Genomic DNA, 14,168 nt, shown 5'->3' with positions numbered 1-14,168 from the left:
ACCTTCATAAGGTACAAATAAACATCAAGGGTAGAACCCGATTCATAGGAGTTTTAAAACTGATACTAATAGCTGGCGACTTAAAATCAGATATTCCAGTTCATCAGACAATTGTTTTTTCCCTTCAGATACAGAAACGAGTAGTGTGTCAGATGATAATGGCCTGTAACATCTGGTTTCAGTGCAATACTTTTAGAAGACGTCAGCCCAGTGATAGGCCGTTTTACCTATAAACAAATAATAACGTTCATTTCCTGAGTTTCTGCATTTTAAATATTTGTTAGATGAAATAAGCTATCTGAAGACTAAAATATATCATTTTAATATGCTGACTAATCAAATAAATATTAACTCAGAAAATAAATAATAAAAATTAGATTAACTAAAAACTGGTGACGACGAAATAGATTCTTCATACATGGCAAACAAAAAACACCAGAAGTTTTAGAAATTGAACATAGGCACCACAACTTGCTGATGTCATACAATGCTACCTGTCACATGCCTCTATAACCAGGGGTGCACATAAGTGGTCCGCAGGTGCGCATGTGCTGTCAAAATAAAAAACGCGCACCAGATAAGAAGTTGTCCGCTAGAGTGGGATTTTCACGGCATATTCTGCAATACATCTCTGTGCGTTCATCATTTGTTCCTGCAACCACTTTTCCGAGAATACGCGCTTCTTTTGCGGTTCGGACTTCTGAAATTTCTTTCGAGGTGGAGGAACACCAAAGTAATTGCTTAAAGGAGCTTGCTTCTTCGACATCTTTAAGAGTTCTAAACTGTATAGCAGTATAGAAGTTTAATAGGCTTCTAGCATTCAAAATCACAAGAATAAATACAACGTTAACAAAGTAAACTAAACTCTTACAGTTTGACTCTATGAAAAAGTTAACATTACTTGTGTTTCTGCTTACATTTTTTTGGGAAATATCTACAGTGTAGATATATCCTTTGTTAACTTGGCCAAATTTTTCAACACAAACATGACAGAAACTGATGCATGTTTGAGACAGACTTCCAAAAAGGTTTGTACCATCTATTCTAAATTTCTTAAAACCACAACTAAGTGCTTTCATCAAAGTGGTCAGAAGGAACTAGCCATGGCCTTAAACTCAACACAATCCCCTGAAAAAAACAAAACTTTCTATTACTCAAAAATGCGTTTGTTTTTCATGATTTTAAAGATGAAAAACAGAAAGAAAGAAGCTTTTACTGGATTTGTATTATAGTCCTTTCTGTGCTGTGTTCTCTGATTTCCTTCTGTTTTGCACATCTACTGCAGACAATTCCCCTTACTGAGACACTGATTATTCAGACAGGAAGAAAACACCCTACCATCTGGAATGGCTCAGCTCTACTGATCATTAGAAATGCAACACACACACATACACAACAAAGCTCTCTCCCGCCTCTCATTAATCGCTGTTGCCCATCGGCTCTGTCAGTTAGCAGCTACATAAGCCATTAGGCCGGTGCTACTCACCCTGTTAGGACCACCACAAAGTCCATTACATTCCAGCCATTACGCAGGTAGGAGCCTTTGTGGAACGCAAAGCCCAGGGCAATGATCTTGATGCCAGCCTCAAAGCAAAATATTCCAATAAAGTAGGGCTCTGTGTCATCCTGTAAGAGGAAAGAAGAGCAAAGGATTTCTGAAACTGCAGACATAAATTTATAAAGATTGAGACAGATAATGTGAAATAATACACAATGAAAAGAAGGATCTAGATCATTAAGTGTCCGTGATCCTCTACAAAGCAAGCTCTACAGATGCTTTAACCCACCAAAAGAACTACGAAAAATCGAAACCTTTTTTCCCTGTGAATCTGTGAGTTCTGGAAACGATATAGAAAACTAGAGGTGTCCCCCAGTAAAAGGAATAACACAATAGTGCTGGTAGGCTGATTCAGTATAATTAATTTGGCTTCATCATTCCATTAACTTAATAGAGTTTAAAGTGAGAAGAGGTTTTAAAAAAGTACTCAAACTTAGGTCAAGGCATCTATTCAATCTATTCAAAAAACACACTCCAAAAGGTATCATAAAGGTAATCATTAATCAATAATTGGTTACGGTTAAGCGATCTGTTATCAACTTCACACCTCAGAATACTCCGACATATAATATAACCCTAATCCAATTTTGCCCATTGCAATGCAATTACACATGTAGATGTCCTCCTGCTCGTTTTCGAGCAGTATTTTAACTTCCTCTTAAAAATGAAACTTTTTGTACAGAGAGACTGAGAGTAACATAGTAACATTACAGGCACGCTACATTCACGCTACAGCCTGTTCATCCATCAGCATAAAGGGTGCACTGACTTGGATGGCAACATCAAATAGTAGTGTGATCACCAGAAAAGTGATCTATATCTGCTTTTATCAAATGCCTTGAAACCTCATTGAAGGCACCATTTTGGTTAATTACATGTTGATAAAGGTGCAACTAATATCTTTGTTACCTCAAACAGGTGAATTCTACTACTTCCCTTGCAGTGAAATAGAATAACAAACCTTTTTTTTTTTTTTTCAAATAACCAAATCAACAATTAACAGAGTATAAGATTATAAAAATCATATAAAAGACTACACAGTAGTGGAAATAATTATTTGATCTTGTGCTGAATTTGTAAGTTTGCTCACTTGGAAAAAAACGAACAGTCTCTAATTCTTATAATAGATTTGTTTTTTAGTTTTATGATCGTTTAATTTTATTAGAGAGCAACAGAATATCACACCACCAGTAGTTACCTTCTCCCTAAGCTCCTCGCTGATGGTCTTGTAGCCCGTTTTTGCCTTCCGCAGGTCTAAAATATTATCCCTGATGTCCTTTGACAGACCAAGTGTATTTAATTGACTAACTGATTGCAATCTGTGTGAGCACACATGACCACACGGCGAATCTGTGGGAGCCAGAATTAAGGCTGGATTGTAGGGGATCAAATACTAATTTTTTCTTTAGTGTTTTTTTTATTTTTTATTTCTAGCTGATATTTTGTCTCTTTATTCAAATAAAACTACCATAAAATTAGAGACTGTTCATTTCTTTGTAAGTGTGCAAACTTACCAATTCAGCAGGGGATCAAATAATTATTCCCCCTTCTGTATGGATACCTAGGGCTGTGCGATATGACCAAAATCTCATATCCCGATATAACAATTCTATCGTCCCGATAATGATATAAATCACAAAAATGTAACATTTTCTGTAAATTCTGTGAATCTCGGGCAGCTCGACTTGCGGGAAGTGTTTCCAGCTGGGCGTCGTGTAGCTGGAGTCGAGTGTTTTAACCGATGGATGAAACTATACAATTTTAGACATAAGTTGTAATGGCCGCCGTTTTCTTTGTGAGTATTTATTACACGGCGTGCCTGTTCTAACGTTTGAGTCTAAGGTTTATTTTTTAGCACCCGATGGCTCTTTTTTACTTCTCATCCGTAAATAATCTGCTCTTTCACATGATTCAGTTTATTTTGAAAAGTCTCAACAGGATCTTGAGCTTTATTGTGAAAGGTTTATGTGGAACATAAACAAGAGGACACGCGATGGTTTTACTGTCGTTGTTGCTAACGACAACACATAAAAACAGGCGCTTGTCCGTTCGTTGTGTGGTTATATAAGAGAAAGAGAGAACTTTAAGAAATTAATATAGCCACTACAGTGACCATCAAAACGATGAAAAAATATTGCCGTAAAGAGCTTATTTTGTGACACCACGAAACAAACGATAGCGTAAAACGAAACGATAGACGTTTATATATTGTCCTCCGATATATATCGTTATATCGAACAGCCCTATTGATACCTACTTTCAACCGCTTCCTTATTCACAATGGGCCATCACAGCAGGGAGCTTTCAGTTTGGCTTTTTAATTTTTATTCCTTTTTTTGAAACTACACAATCCCAAAGCAATAATCTTAAATTGTAGCCCTTGTCACAACTCCATAACTTTGCTGGGCAAACACAGACATTTTATGAAATCTATGGTATGTGGTATTTAATTTCTAAAGCAGCCCTGCCATTGTAACTCCCACTATTTCCCTCTTTAATAGAAAGACTTGACAAGAGAGTTCGGTGGGAGGAAGATGGAGCAGGGGTAGCCTGTGGTAATGACACAGTGGGGATCAAAGGCAGCTCTGCATGGATCTACACAACCTGCAGCGCTCAGGAGGAAGGACCCATGCTGAGGGGAAAACTGGTATCTTCACATCTTTTCAGTTTAGATACTTGATACTACTTGAAATGGTCAAACCCATGAGCACACGGTTAGGTAAAAGAGGAAAGAATGAAATCAGAAACTTTTTCGAAGCAGAGAGTTTGCAGAATAGAAACTATTTACTTACAGAGAGACATGCATGCATGAATTCCAGACAAAAGAAAGACATCTGTTAAAAATAACAATGCTAATCCTCACAGTGTTTGCATTTACAAACTGCTGTTTCTATTGTGTAACACAATAAAAGAATAAACCAGCTTTTTACTTACCAAACGCTCTGACATTGGGGTTTTGTCTGAGGCCGGTAGGTGTTGTTCCAAGGCCAGCACAATGCAGTTTGCTATAATAGTAGCCAAGATCATGTACTCAAATGGAGTGACAGTGTTAAGGACGTCTTGTTAAAACTAGCAAACATTAAATCAAGACATAGGAACCTGACGAAGGTTGACACAAAGCCATTCCCCCCTTTACATTGGTAGGTAACAGCATTATGCATGAATAGAACGTTTTGGCACTGGCACCAGACATCTCTTTCTGTTGAAATGATTGGAGAGGAATACTGGAGAAAATTCAAAGAAACAGAGTGCATGCACTTGAAGCTACAATTAAATTTCATAGCAGTTATTATTTTTGGTGGCTACCTCATCCATCAGTGATAAAGCTTTTAGCCTGCTTGTCATCATCTTTCTGTCATACCAAGAGAAATCAATGGAAGGTTAGACAACAGAGCAGGTAAAACAGCTACTAAGTGTCAACTTGGAAATGATGTATTAAGGAAGAAGAAATAGTTCATGAACTAATGTCCCTATCCATCAGGGTTTTATAGTAAGAATGACGAGAACTGGGTAGATGATGAGTGAGTTTGTGGCAGAAATATATTCAAGGACTGACTCAGTATAGCATTCAGTGTGTTTTGTTTGTTTATTATTTCCTAACACAACACTTTTTTAAAGTTCCAAGTTCAGTTCCTAGCTCAGTTTCAATCATCTGGGCAGAGCAATGCTGACACACCGGCATTTTTGCTATCACTTCATAGGTCAACCAAAGCTATCCTTTTATGTTAACTGGTAATATTGCCACAGCAGATCATCTGCCTCCATCTCTTCCAACAACTAGCATCCTCCTGTGCTACTCTGTGGTCTCTCTCTTTCCCTGCTGCCTAGCAGCTTCATCTTCAACATCCAGTATATCTACTTCCATTGAAAATCTTAACTTACTTAAGTCTCCCAACTCCAGCTCAGCTTACTGTGTTTTTGGCAGCACTACCATCTTGTAAATGTTCCCTTTCCTTCTTGCTGCTGCTATAACAATATTGGAAATGGGAAGCTAACGCTGCTTTAGGGAGAAGAGGAAGCACAGAAACTCCTTTATGCAGGAAGCACTCCATAATAAAATTACACAAATAATGTAAGTATAATCAGAAGAATAAAGGGCAGGATTGCATCCCTGTATCTAGACTGGGTTCAGTCATTTGGTATTATGGGCTCAAATTTTGATATCTGGTCTTCTCATGTTTACATTTGTACTGCAAACAAAGTCAATGAAACAGTAATGGAAAATTTTATTCCATTATATATAACAGTTCTAATACAACAGAGTTCTATAATGAACTCAGAAAATAAATGTAACTGTAGTCAGATACTGGGAAAAATTGTTTTAAAAACTACAGAGTAAAAATGCGATATTGATAAAAAGCTTGCAGTGTATGTGAATTACATTTGAAATATAACCTTTGTTACGTTGTTTGTCATAAATGCCATTTTTGTCATATTTTTAGAGCATTCTTTTGAACTGTGTGGGGTTTTTTATAGTTTGAATATGCACTACCTCCCATCTGCCAAACACCTAGCACCTAGCATTGCAATTCCTGTACCAAACTAACTGAAATAAGTTGTACTCCTTTCATTTAAATTTAATTGCATTACTTATTACAATTTAATAATGTAACCTTTTACATTACAAAACTAATCTTTCCAGCTTTGTTCTTACACGAGTTGAGGAAACCCTTTTCATGATCTGCAGACCTCAACTTGGTCACTTATAACAAACACTTCCAGTCAAATTTGTACACTAAAAATCAAGGATGACAACTCCTGATTATAATTGTGTGTATAGATGGTTACTTTTTCCATCTACACCCACAGAAAAATACAGTACAGTAAACTAAATATTTTCACGACGTGCCCCTTCAATATAGTCGTACTATTTTACTAAAGAGCTTACTAGAGAGCTATATCTATCTTCTAATACACTCCCTGATTTTTACAAAAGCAAGACAACCCAAAGTGATCACCATTCTAAGTCTCCAGTGTGGTGGGAGCTTGGTGATGCATATCTGGTGATATGCAGCAGTTCTTCAGTGTTTAATTAAACGTCTGCTTTTTAAAAGAAATTAATTGCAGATTTGTACCGCTCATTTGGGTATCTCGCTCCCTACATTGCACTGCCGTCGTGTTATTAGTGTACCCCTCAGGGATGATACAGATCTGCCAGTAGGAGAGGATCCTCAGGAGAGGGAGGAGACCAATGGATTCTAGCCACCAGGCCTCCAACTGCTTTGAACCACAGTAAATCCTCCTGCAGCGCACCAGGATAAATGGCTCACTAATGCACTGTGACATTAAAAATGATAAAAGAAAACTTTTATCATGCCAGAGGTTAACCAACCGGTGACTTACGCAATGATTACTTTTCCACAACTAAATGTGAGTTAATTGCATGAACACTCATGCACATATACAGGTGTCTTTCCAGGGACTTTTCCTCAGAAAAAATCAAAATGCACACCAGTAAGAAATGATTTTGGTCAGCATACAAAGCTCAGCAGGTGGCATTCACTCACTGTGTACAACATTTACCAAACAGACATGAGCTGCTTTATAACCTGAAACCTGCTGCATTTCAGCGCTTGTTTGTTTTGTGTCACACCCATGCAGAGTGCCACCGCCTCACTGCTGAGGAAAGCCTGCAGATTGCTGAAGTTCAGTACCCTGGACAGCACCATCTGCAGAGCACAGCATTCACCAGAAGACAAGAAAAGGATCTACCGAGCAAGCCCATATAGTCATGTCATCACACATAAACTTCAGCTCTTACCTAGATGTGCTATATTATAAAAAATATAAAAAAAAACCTCATAACTACAGCATTTAGCAGCATGGGACTTGTGACCAACACTGGAAACAACCATAGAGCCAGCTGTGCAAGTTTTACATTTTAGCTGAACCTATTGTTGCTTTCTTAATATATATTTATACTAATTAATAAACAGTATTCTGGATGCCGGCTTCTTCTGCCTCTAAATAAGGCCCCTTAAAATTTCCTGGGAGTTCGGCGTCAGGCATGCGGGTTTTATACAGGACAGAGCGGCTTATCTGGGGGTTTACTGGGTTGTAAGGATATGGCCATTCGGTGATCTTTTTGGCATATTTCCGTATTACATTATCTTCGCTGAAGATGAACAAAGAGCGGTTGACGGTGAGGCAGTTCTGTTTGACTGGAATTGGGTTGTAAATGGCCATGGTCCTGGCTCTCTGGGCCATCGTCTGCTTGTACATCCTCTGGCCACCCGGAGGCCCCGGCTGCCGGCTGCCCCCCCTGGCAGGGGCCGCGGGACAGCCGCCTCCATAGCGGCTGGACAGTTCGTCTTCAAATCGAGCCATTGCGGAATAGCGCAGACCTTGTTGGAGAAACCAAAACTGACACCAGAAAAAAAATAGAGAAAAAGCATCACCACACACACTGACGTCCCGTCCCCCTGCAGGTCCTTTGGGTGCGTGGGTCGGCCACGACCAGCAGAGTCAAACATTCATCAAAAAAAAAAAAAAAAAAAAAAAACGAGCTGAGGGAGGCTCTTTTTCATCAGCCTCAGTCGGTTATTGCCTCACCTCCATGTTTTTACTCTCCGCGGCGTGGAATTGTTGCTTAAAGTTTAGACGCTCACATTCCATGATGCATCATTTTCATGGCGGACTGCCCACGTCCTCGCAGGTAGCTTTTATACTGGCGTCAACGCTACAAGTTCATGCTAGAGGATGCAGAGACAACGGAACACCGTGTCTAAAAGACAGCCACCTCAAGACAAGAGAATACAGCAGAGGGAAAAACGCGAAATGTCACAGTGAGTAAACCTGTTTTCCACCAAATAATGTCTGTAAACAGCCGCATTTCTTTTCTTAATCACTGCTGACCGCTGTGACTTAAAAGCAGTCTTCGTTAAAGCACTTTGCCCCACGGAAGAAAAAACTGATGTAATTTCATCTGATCGTTCGTCGAGGAGAAATCACAGTGCAGCTGCTTGTTTCCATGAATTTGCGGTTAATGGGAATGTAGATACCACTTTCTCTACTGTTCCTCAGACCCCACGTGACCGACAAGACGCCAGCCAGTGGCTCCACCTGGGCGAGCCCTGTTACCATAGCAACAGGGAGGAGAACGAGCCACGGGTCAAGTTACACGGAATGAAAGTGACTTCCGGCAAAATCAGAGCTTGTTTGTGGACAGATCTGATTTCGGTTTTTGAAAATATTGCAACTAACCCAGCGAAAACTGATGTAACTGCGATATAAACTAAATTATGTCGGTTCAATTCCCTTCGAAAATCAAACAGTAAATAGGACGAAACGATTTCCGGTCAATATTTCCAAAGTAAACTCAAAATTTCATTTAAAAAAATGGTAAATGGCGTGTATTTGTATAGCGCTTTACTTAGTCCCCAAGGACCCCAAAGCCCTTTACACATTCAGTCATCCACCCATTCACACACACATTCATACACTGATAATACAGTTATTCCAAATGTTGTCAGTGCATCTTCTGTTTACTGTTTAAATTTCACCAGAAACGCCTCAGACTAAAACATCTCCCATATAGTGAGGGGTGTTATAGTATCTGACAAAAGTGAGATACTATAAACACCGCTCACATTTTTGTAAATATTTTATTTTATCTTTTCATGGGATAACACTGAAGATATGACACTTTGATACAATGAAAAGTAGTCAGTGTACAGCTTGTATAACACTGTATGGCTGTATCCCAATTCAGGGTCTGCAGCCTTAAAGGCTGCATTTTAAGGCCAATTACGTCACAGTGGCGCGCCGAAGGCTGTCCCAATTCAAAGGCTGCTCGAAATGCGGCCCCCAAATGCGTCCATCATTTCCCTGAATTTTAAGGCTGTGGCAGTGTAGACTTCATGGCTCAACATATCCCACAATTCATAGCGCGGCAGTCGGTGTGGATAATTTTGCCGCAGAAGCGGAGCGGCCGAAGAGTGAACTGCCAAAAGTAAGTACTGAATATTATGTCACTTATTTATGTGCAAATGTTTAATAATGAGGAACATTAAAACATTACTGTTGGCCACATGTTGGCAAACTTATTTGCCATTAGCAATGTTTGTACGTTCAGCTTTTACTTGCTTTTAAAGCCTTTAAAATATAATAATACAATAGTCGACCTTAATCTTACAGAGATGTGATGATTTTGTGGATAATTAAAGTCAGTCATATATCCACAAACACAACAAGCTGAAAGTCAGTGATGCTGCTCGGTTTGCAGTCCTGAATATCATGGCACAAGCAGGATTCACTGCACTGTTAATGTTAGCTATGTTATATTGCTGCCTCTGTTCGGTGGTGTCGAGCCAAACGGACTTTAACGTGTGTTTGAACAAGCTGACGGTTCACTCGTTAAGCTGAAAGAAAGATGCTTTAATCATAGGAGTCACACATGTGTCCACTGTACCATCTGGGAACTCTTCTTGTTTAGCACTCGTAATAACACAAACACTAAATCCTCCTTCTCTGGTGCTGTTTTGTAGCAGTGTATACACCTGAGACTGTCACCTGTCTGTCTGTCTGTCCTGCACTCTCTGTCTTTTTCTTTCTCTCTGATTGTGGAATAAAAGTATGAACACGTATTTATAAGTTACACTTGTGTTTGAATCCTGCAGCTTATCACACATTTGATTTCCATGTGTGACAACTGCAAGTGTCCAGAGTGAGTACAGACTGAGCGACCCACTGCTGCACATCATCTGTGAGGCTTTGCACCCCTGATGATCCACCAGGACAAACTCAGCAGTGTGTGAGGAAGAGGAGGAGGAAGAGCCAGCAGCAGCTGACAGATGGAGAGAATAGACAGTGTTCCCTGTTTGTGAAGGACTGCTAGAAAAGTTTAAAATCACTAACTGTCTGTCCTGAATCTGTATTATTAGGTAATGTTCAAATAATTTTATCATTCCAGTGTTTTCAGTGTGGGAGAAAGTACTCAGGGCCTTCAAGTTACACACTATGAAAGGCAGCAACAAGTTTAATGTCCAGAAACCTAAAGTATGTATCAGCAGCAGAATGGACCTAAAAATAAATGTTTGTTTCAGTTCTATGAAGCTTTGAGTATTTTGGATTAGTAGTACTGCTGTGTTTGTTGCATTATATTGCTGTAATTGTTTATATATTCGGAGGTAAGTTGATCTATAGTGTTACATCATATTCTATAAGGATTTTATGTGTTTGTAGACTTTCTGCCCAGTTTGTCCAATTTAGCAGAAGTCAGCCTGTTTAAGGCTCTGATATCTATTCTGTATGACTTAAAGCAGTTATGGCATGGTATGATTTTCTCACCCATATCAGTCTATTCTTCATTCTATCAGAAACAGTTTTCACAGCTCGTACATACTTTTTACACATATATGTATTATTTACTGTATTTAGCAGACAGAGAGTTACAGGATTCTCTCCCAGACCACAGACTCATACTCATAATACAGGTCAGAGCTTTATAACAAAAGAAAAAAGAAAAAAAAAGAAAGTTGTGTTTTCAAAATTGGAGTTCAAGTTATTTTTACTTCCAATAGTGTTAACATACTACGCAGGTCATGAACAAGATTTGTTTTAATTTTCATTGTAAGTGGGCTAAAGCAGTTAATTAAAAGTAGTCTAACATAAATGTAAATGCTATAATTTAATTATTTTAATAAACCATGTACCTTGGATAAATTTAATGGCGGCGTGACCACAGTGCACACGTCTGCTGTTGCTCACAGTGGTCCAAGTGTCCGCTCAGGAAGTTTGTGTGTTCACTCAGACACATGAAAAATTAGAGGGAACATTGCTCAACACACAGCCATTATTGCCTAAAAGTAAGTGAGTACACCCCTAAGTGAAAATGTCCAAATTGTGCTCAATTAGCCATTTTCCCTCCCTGGTGTCATGTGACTCGTTAGTGTTACAAGGTCTCAGGTTCAAATGGGGAACCGGTGTGTTGAATTTGGTGTTATTGCTCTCACACTTTCATACTGTTCACTAGAAGTTTAACATGGCACATCATGGCAAAGAATATACCCAGCACGCTGAAACTGAGCTGCAGCACGGTGGCCAAGGCCATACAACGGTTTAACAGGACATGTTCCACTCAGAACAAACCTTGCCATGGTCGAAAAAAGTTGATTGCACATGCTCAGCGTCATATCCAAAGGTTGTCTTTTGAAAATAGATGCATGAGTGCTGCCAGCATTGCTGCAGAGGTTGAAGGCATGGAGGATCAGCCTGTCAGTGCTCAGACTATACCCCGCACACAGCATCCCATGCTGTCATCCCAGAAGGAAGCCTCTCCTAAAGATAATGCACAAAAAAGCTCGCAAACAATTTGCTGAAGACAAGTAGACTAAGGACAACCAGGTGAGGAGTACAAAGACAAGTGTTTCTTGCCTACAGTCAAGCATGGTGGTGGGATGTCATTGTTTGGGGCTGCATGAGTGCTGCTGGCACTAGGGAGCTAGGGCAGGGCAATTTGGGCAAAAATATTTATCAAGATATGTAGTTTAAAATTTGCGATAACAATATAACTGACAATATAATTGACGCGAGACAAAATACTTTACAACTCTGCAACTTTATTAGTGCAAAAAAAAAAAAGTATTTTTACTTAAACAAGCAGATTTTTTTTATGTGCATTAAAGCTACATAAAAAATTAACAGTGAAAATGCAAATTCCTTGCTGGCAGTTTAACCAAAAGGCATTTCCAGTGGAAATGGGCTGACATATCCTGAGCATAACCATGTATAATATCCACAAAACTTAAAAAGAGATTATACACACACAATACCATAATATTATGTTGAAGCACAGCACGTATCACTCCGCGAGGTTCCCGACTACGGTAGCCGTAATGCTCTGACAGTCGACCAAGCGGTGCAGCTTTGTACCTTAGCAAAGTCGTACGAAAACATTTTTTACAGATTTCTGAGCACCGTGTACCAGATAAAATCGGTTAGAGGTCAGTAAGCACAACCAGAATTTATACATAAGAATTATAAGGGGCACTGTCGATTTTTTCAGAAAATCAAAGGATTTTAAGAGCAACTTATTTTCCGAAAAACACGATAATAACAACAGCCCGCTTGCATGCTCTACCAAAAATTGTGCTTTGGTGTGACGTGTGATGACGTGTGATGACACGCGCACGGCCCCACCTGCACATATTGCTGCTGTCATCACAATCATCCTTCAGTTCTTACGCTCTTCACCTCGCTGAGAACACCTCTGTTGAGTTGGGCTAGCTAGCTAGCTGCTGCTAGTTAGCTCCGTTGTCTGCCGACTTGAACTTAGCTTAACTGCCCCTGTTGGTGTTAGCCTCCACCACGCAGTTGGTGTGTAGGCTGCCTGCGGAGCGCTAATATCAAGTTTTTCCTGTGCAGCGTTTCGCTTTGCGTTTTGGAATGGACTCCAAACCGAAGCGAGCAAAGCAGAAATCTTCTGTTCGCCCCTGTCCTCAGGGATGCGGTTTCTCTTTGCACGACAACGACCAGCACGATGCCTGCCCTGTCTGCCTGGGGATTGTCCACGCTAGGAGAGCATTGACGGAGCCCGAAGCCTGTGCGTTTTGCCGCCAGCTCCGGTGCTCGACCCTGGAAAGACGGATGACGTTTATGGAAAAAGTGCTGGGACGCTCGGCTGTCGCACGGCATGACCCTCTCCTTTCCAAGTCTGGAGCCCCGGCTTCGTCCGAGTCCGAAGACGAGGATTTTCCGGTCTATGTCCCCGCAATTAGCTGGGTTGACTACATGGAATATGTTGACGGGTTAGCCGATGACGAGCCGGAACCATGCAGGAGCGCTGACGGGCTTCAGCCTGGGTTGAAGCCCGCCAGCGCTCCCCAGGAAGACGACGACGTGCTGGACATCAGCCTGGACATCCATGGTTTGTCGGAGGATGAGCAGGAGAGCTCATTGTTGACCCAATGTGCTGCCGCTGCTGCGCCAATCGGCCACAATGACACCTCTCTTTTCTCCCCGTTTCGCCGTGCTGCTGAGAAGCTGCAGGTGGACTGGCCCTCTCCTCCGCTAGCTCAGAAGCCGTCGCGGTTCGCCGATTTTTTTCCTCCCACCGGAGCCCGCAACGGCCAAAAACTGCCTTCCCATGTTCCCAGACTTTCTCTGCGAGCTAACAGCGTCACAAGAGACCAGCGCCCACTGCTCAAGTGGGTGAGCCGCCAGCGAGAGCACATCCTCCGGCCCGAGCTCCACGCCAGTCGGCCTGGAGCAAAGGTCCACCCTTGGGCCCCCGGCGGGACCCGAGGCCCAGGAGGAAGAAGCCACAGCCCTCCTAGCTGTGGTTTCGAGAGGAGAAGGGGTCCAGCAGCAGGGAGACGCTGCTTTTACCCCTCTGTTGCCGCCGAAGAGGTGCCGCTTAAGTTCTGTTCAGGTTGTCAGCCCCAGAAGGCACTGCACTTTCCTAACACTGTCTCCCAAGCACAAAACCCCTGCACACAAAATGCCTCAGGTAACTCCCTGTTCAGGTGTGTTAAATGTTCAGGTGACCACATCGAATGTTCCCGCTGTTTTTCATTGTTGTGCCCCAGAAAAGGTGCCTCCAACAAAATGTATGAATGTACATGTTTCCATGTTACAAACAATAAAGAGTGTTGTTTATTCTCAAACAATC

At 41.0% G+C, this 14,168-nt stretch overlaps 2 protein-coding genes across 2 annotated transcripts in view; one reads left to right on the top strand and one right to left on the bottom strand.

The window, feature by feature from the left end:
• LOC146507178 (putative voltage-dependent N-type calcium channel subunit alpha-1B) overlaps positions 1 to 8,578 on the bottom strand; it is a 285,564-nt gene extending 276,986 nt beyond the window's left edge. The window contains 3 exon segments of the mRNA XM_085180590.1: positions 1,487 to 1,626; positions 4,493 to 4,599; positions 7,627 to 8,578. Of these exon segments, the coding sequence (XP_085036716.1) occupies positions 1,487 to 1,626; positions 4,493 to 4,599; positions 7,627 to 7,885 (506 nt within the window). The 5' untranslated portion in view covers positions 7,886 to 8,578.
• Positions 8,579 to 12,699: 4,121 nt separating this feature from the next.
• LOC146507177 (uncharacterized) overlaps positions 12,700 to 14,168 on the top strand; it is a 3,035-nt gene continuing 1,566 nt past the window's right edge. The window contains exons 1-2 of the mRNA XM_085180598.1: positions 12,700 to 13,359; positions 13,411 to 14,168. The exon at positions 13,411 to 14,168 is cut by the window's right edge and continues 1,566 nt beyond it. Coding sequence (XP_085036724.1) covers positions 12,944 to 13,359; positions 13,411 to 14,168 — 1,174 coding nt within the window. The 5' untranslated portion in view covers positions 12,700 to 12,943. The remainder of the gene's footprint in view (positions 13,360 to 13,410) is intronic.

This window comes from Neolamprologus multifasciatus, chromosome 12 (assembly GCF_963576455.1).
Source record: "Neolamprologus multifasciatus chromosome 12, fNeoMul1.2, whole genome shotgun sequence".
In the NCBI taxonomy this organism is placed as follows: domain Eukaryota; kingdom Metazoa; phylum Chordata; class Actinopteri; order Cichliformes; family Cichlidae; genus Neolamprologus; species Neolamprologus multifasciatus.
This window is presented reverse-complemented; position numbering and strand designations above follow the sequence as displayed.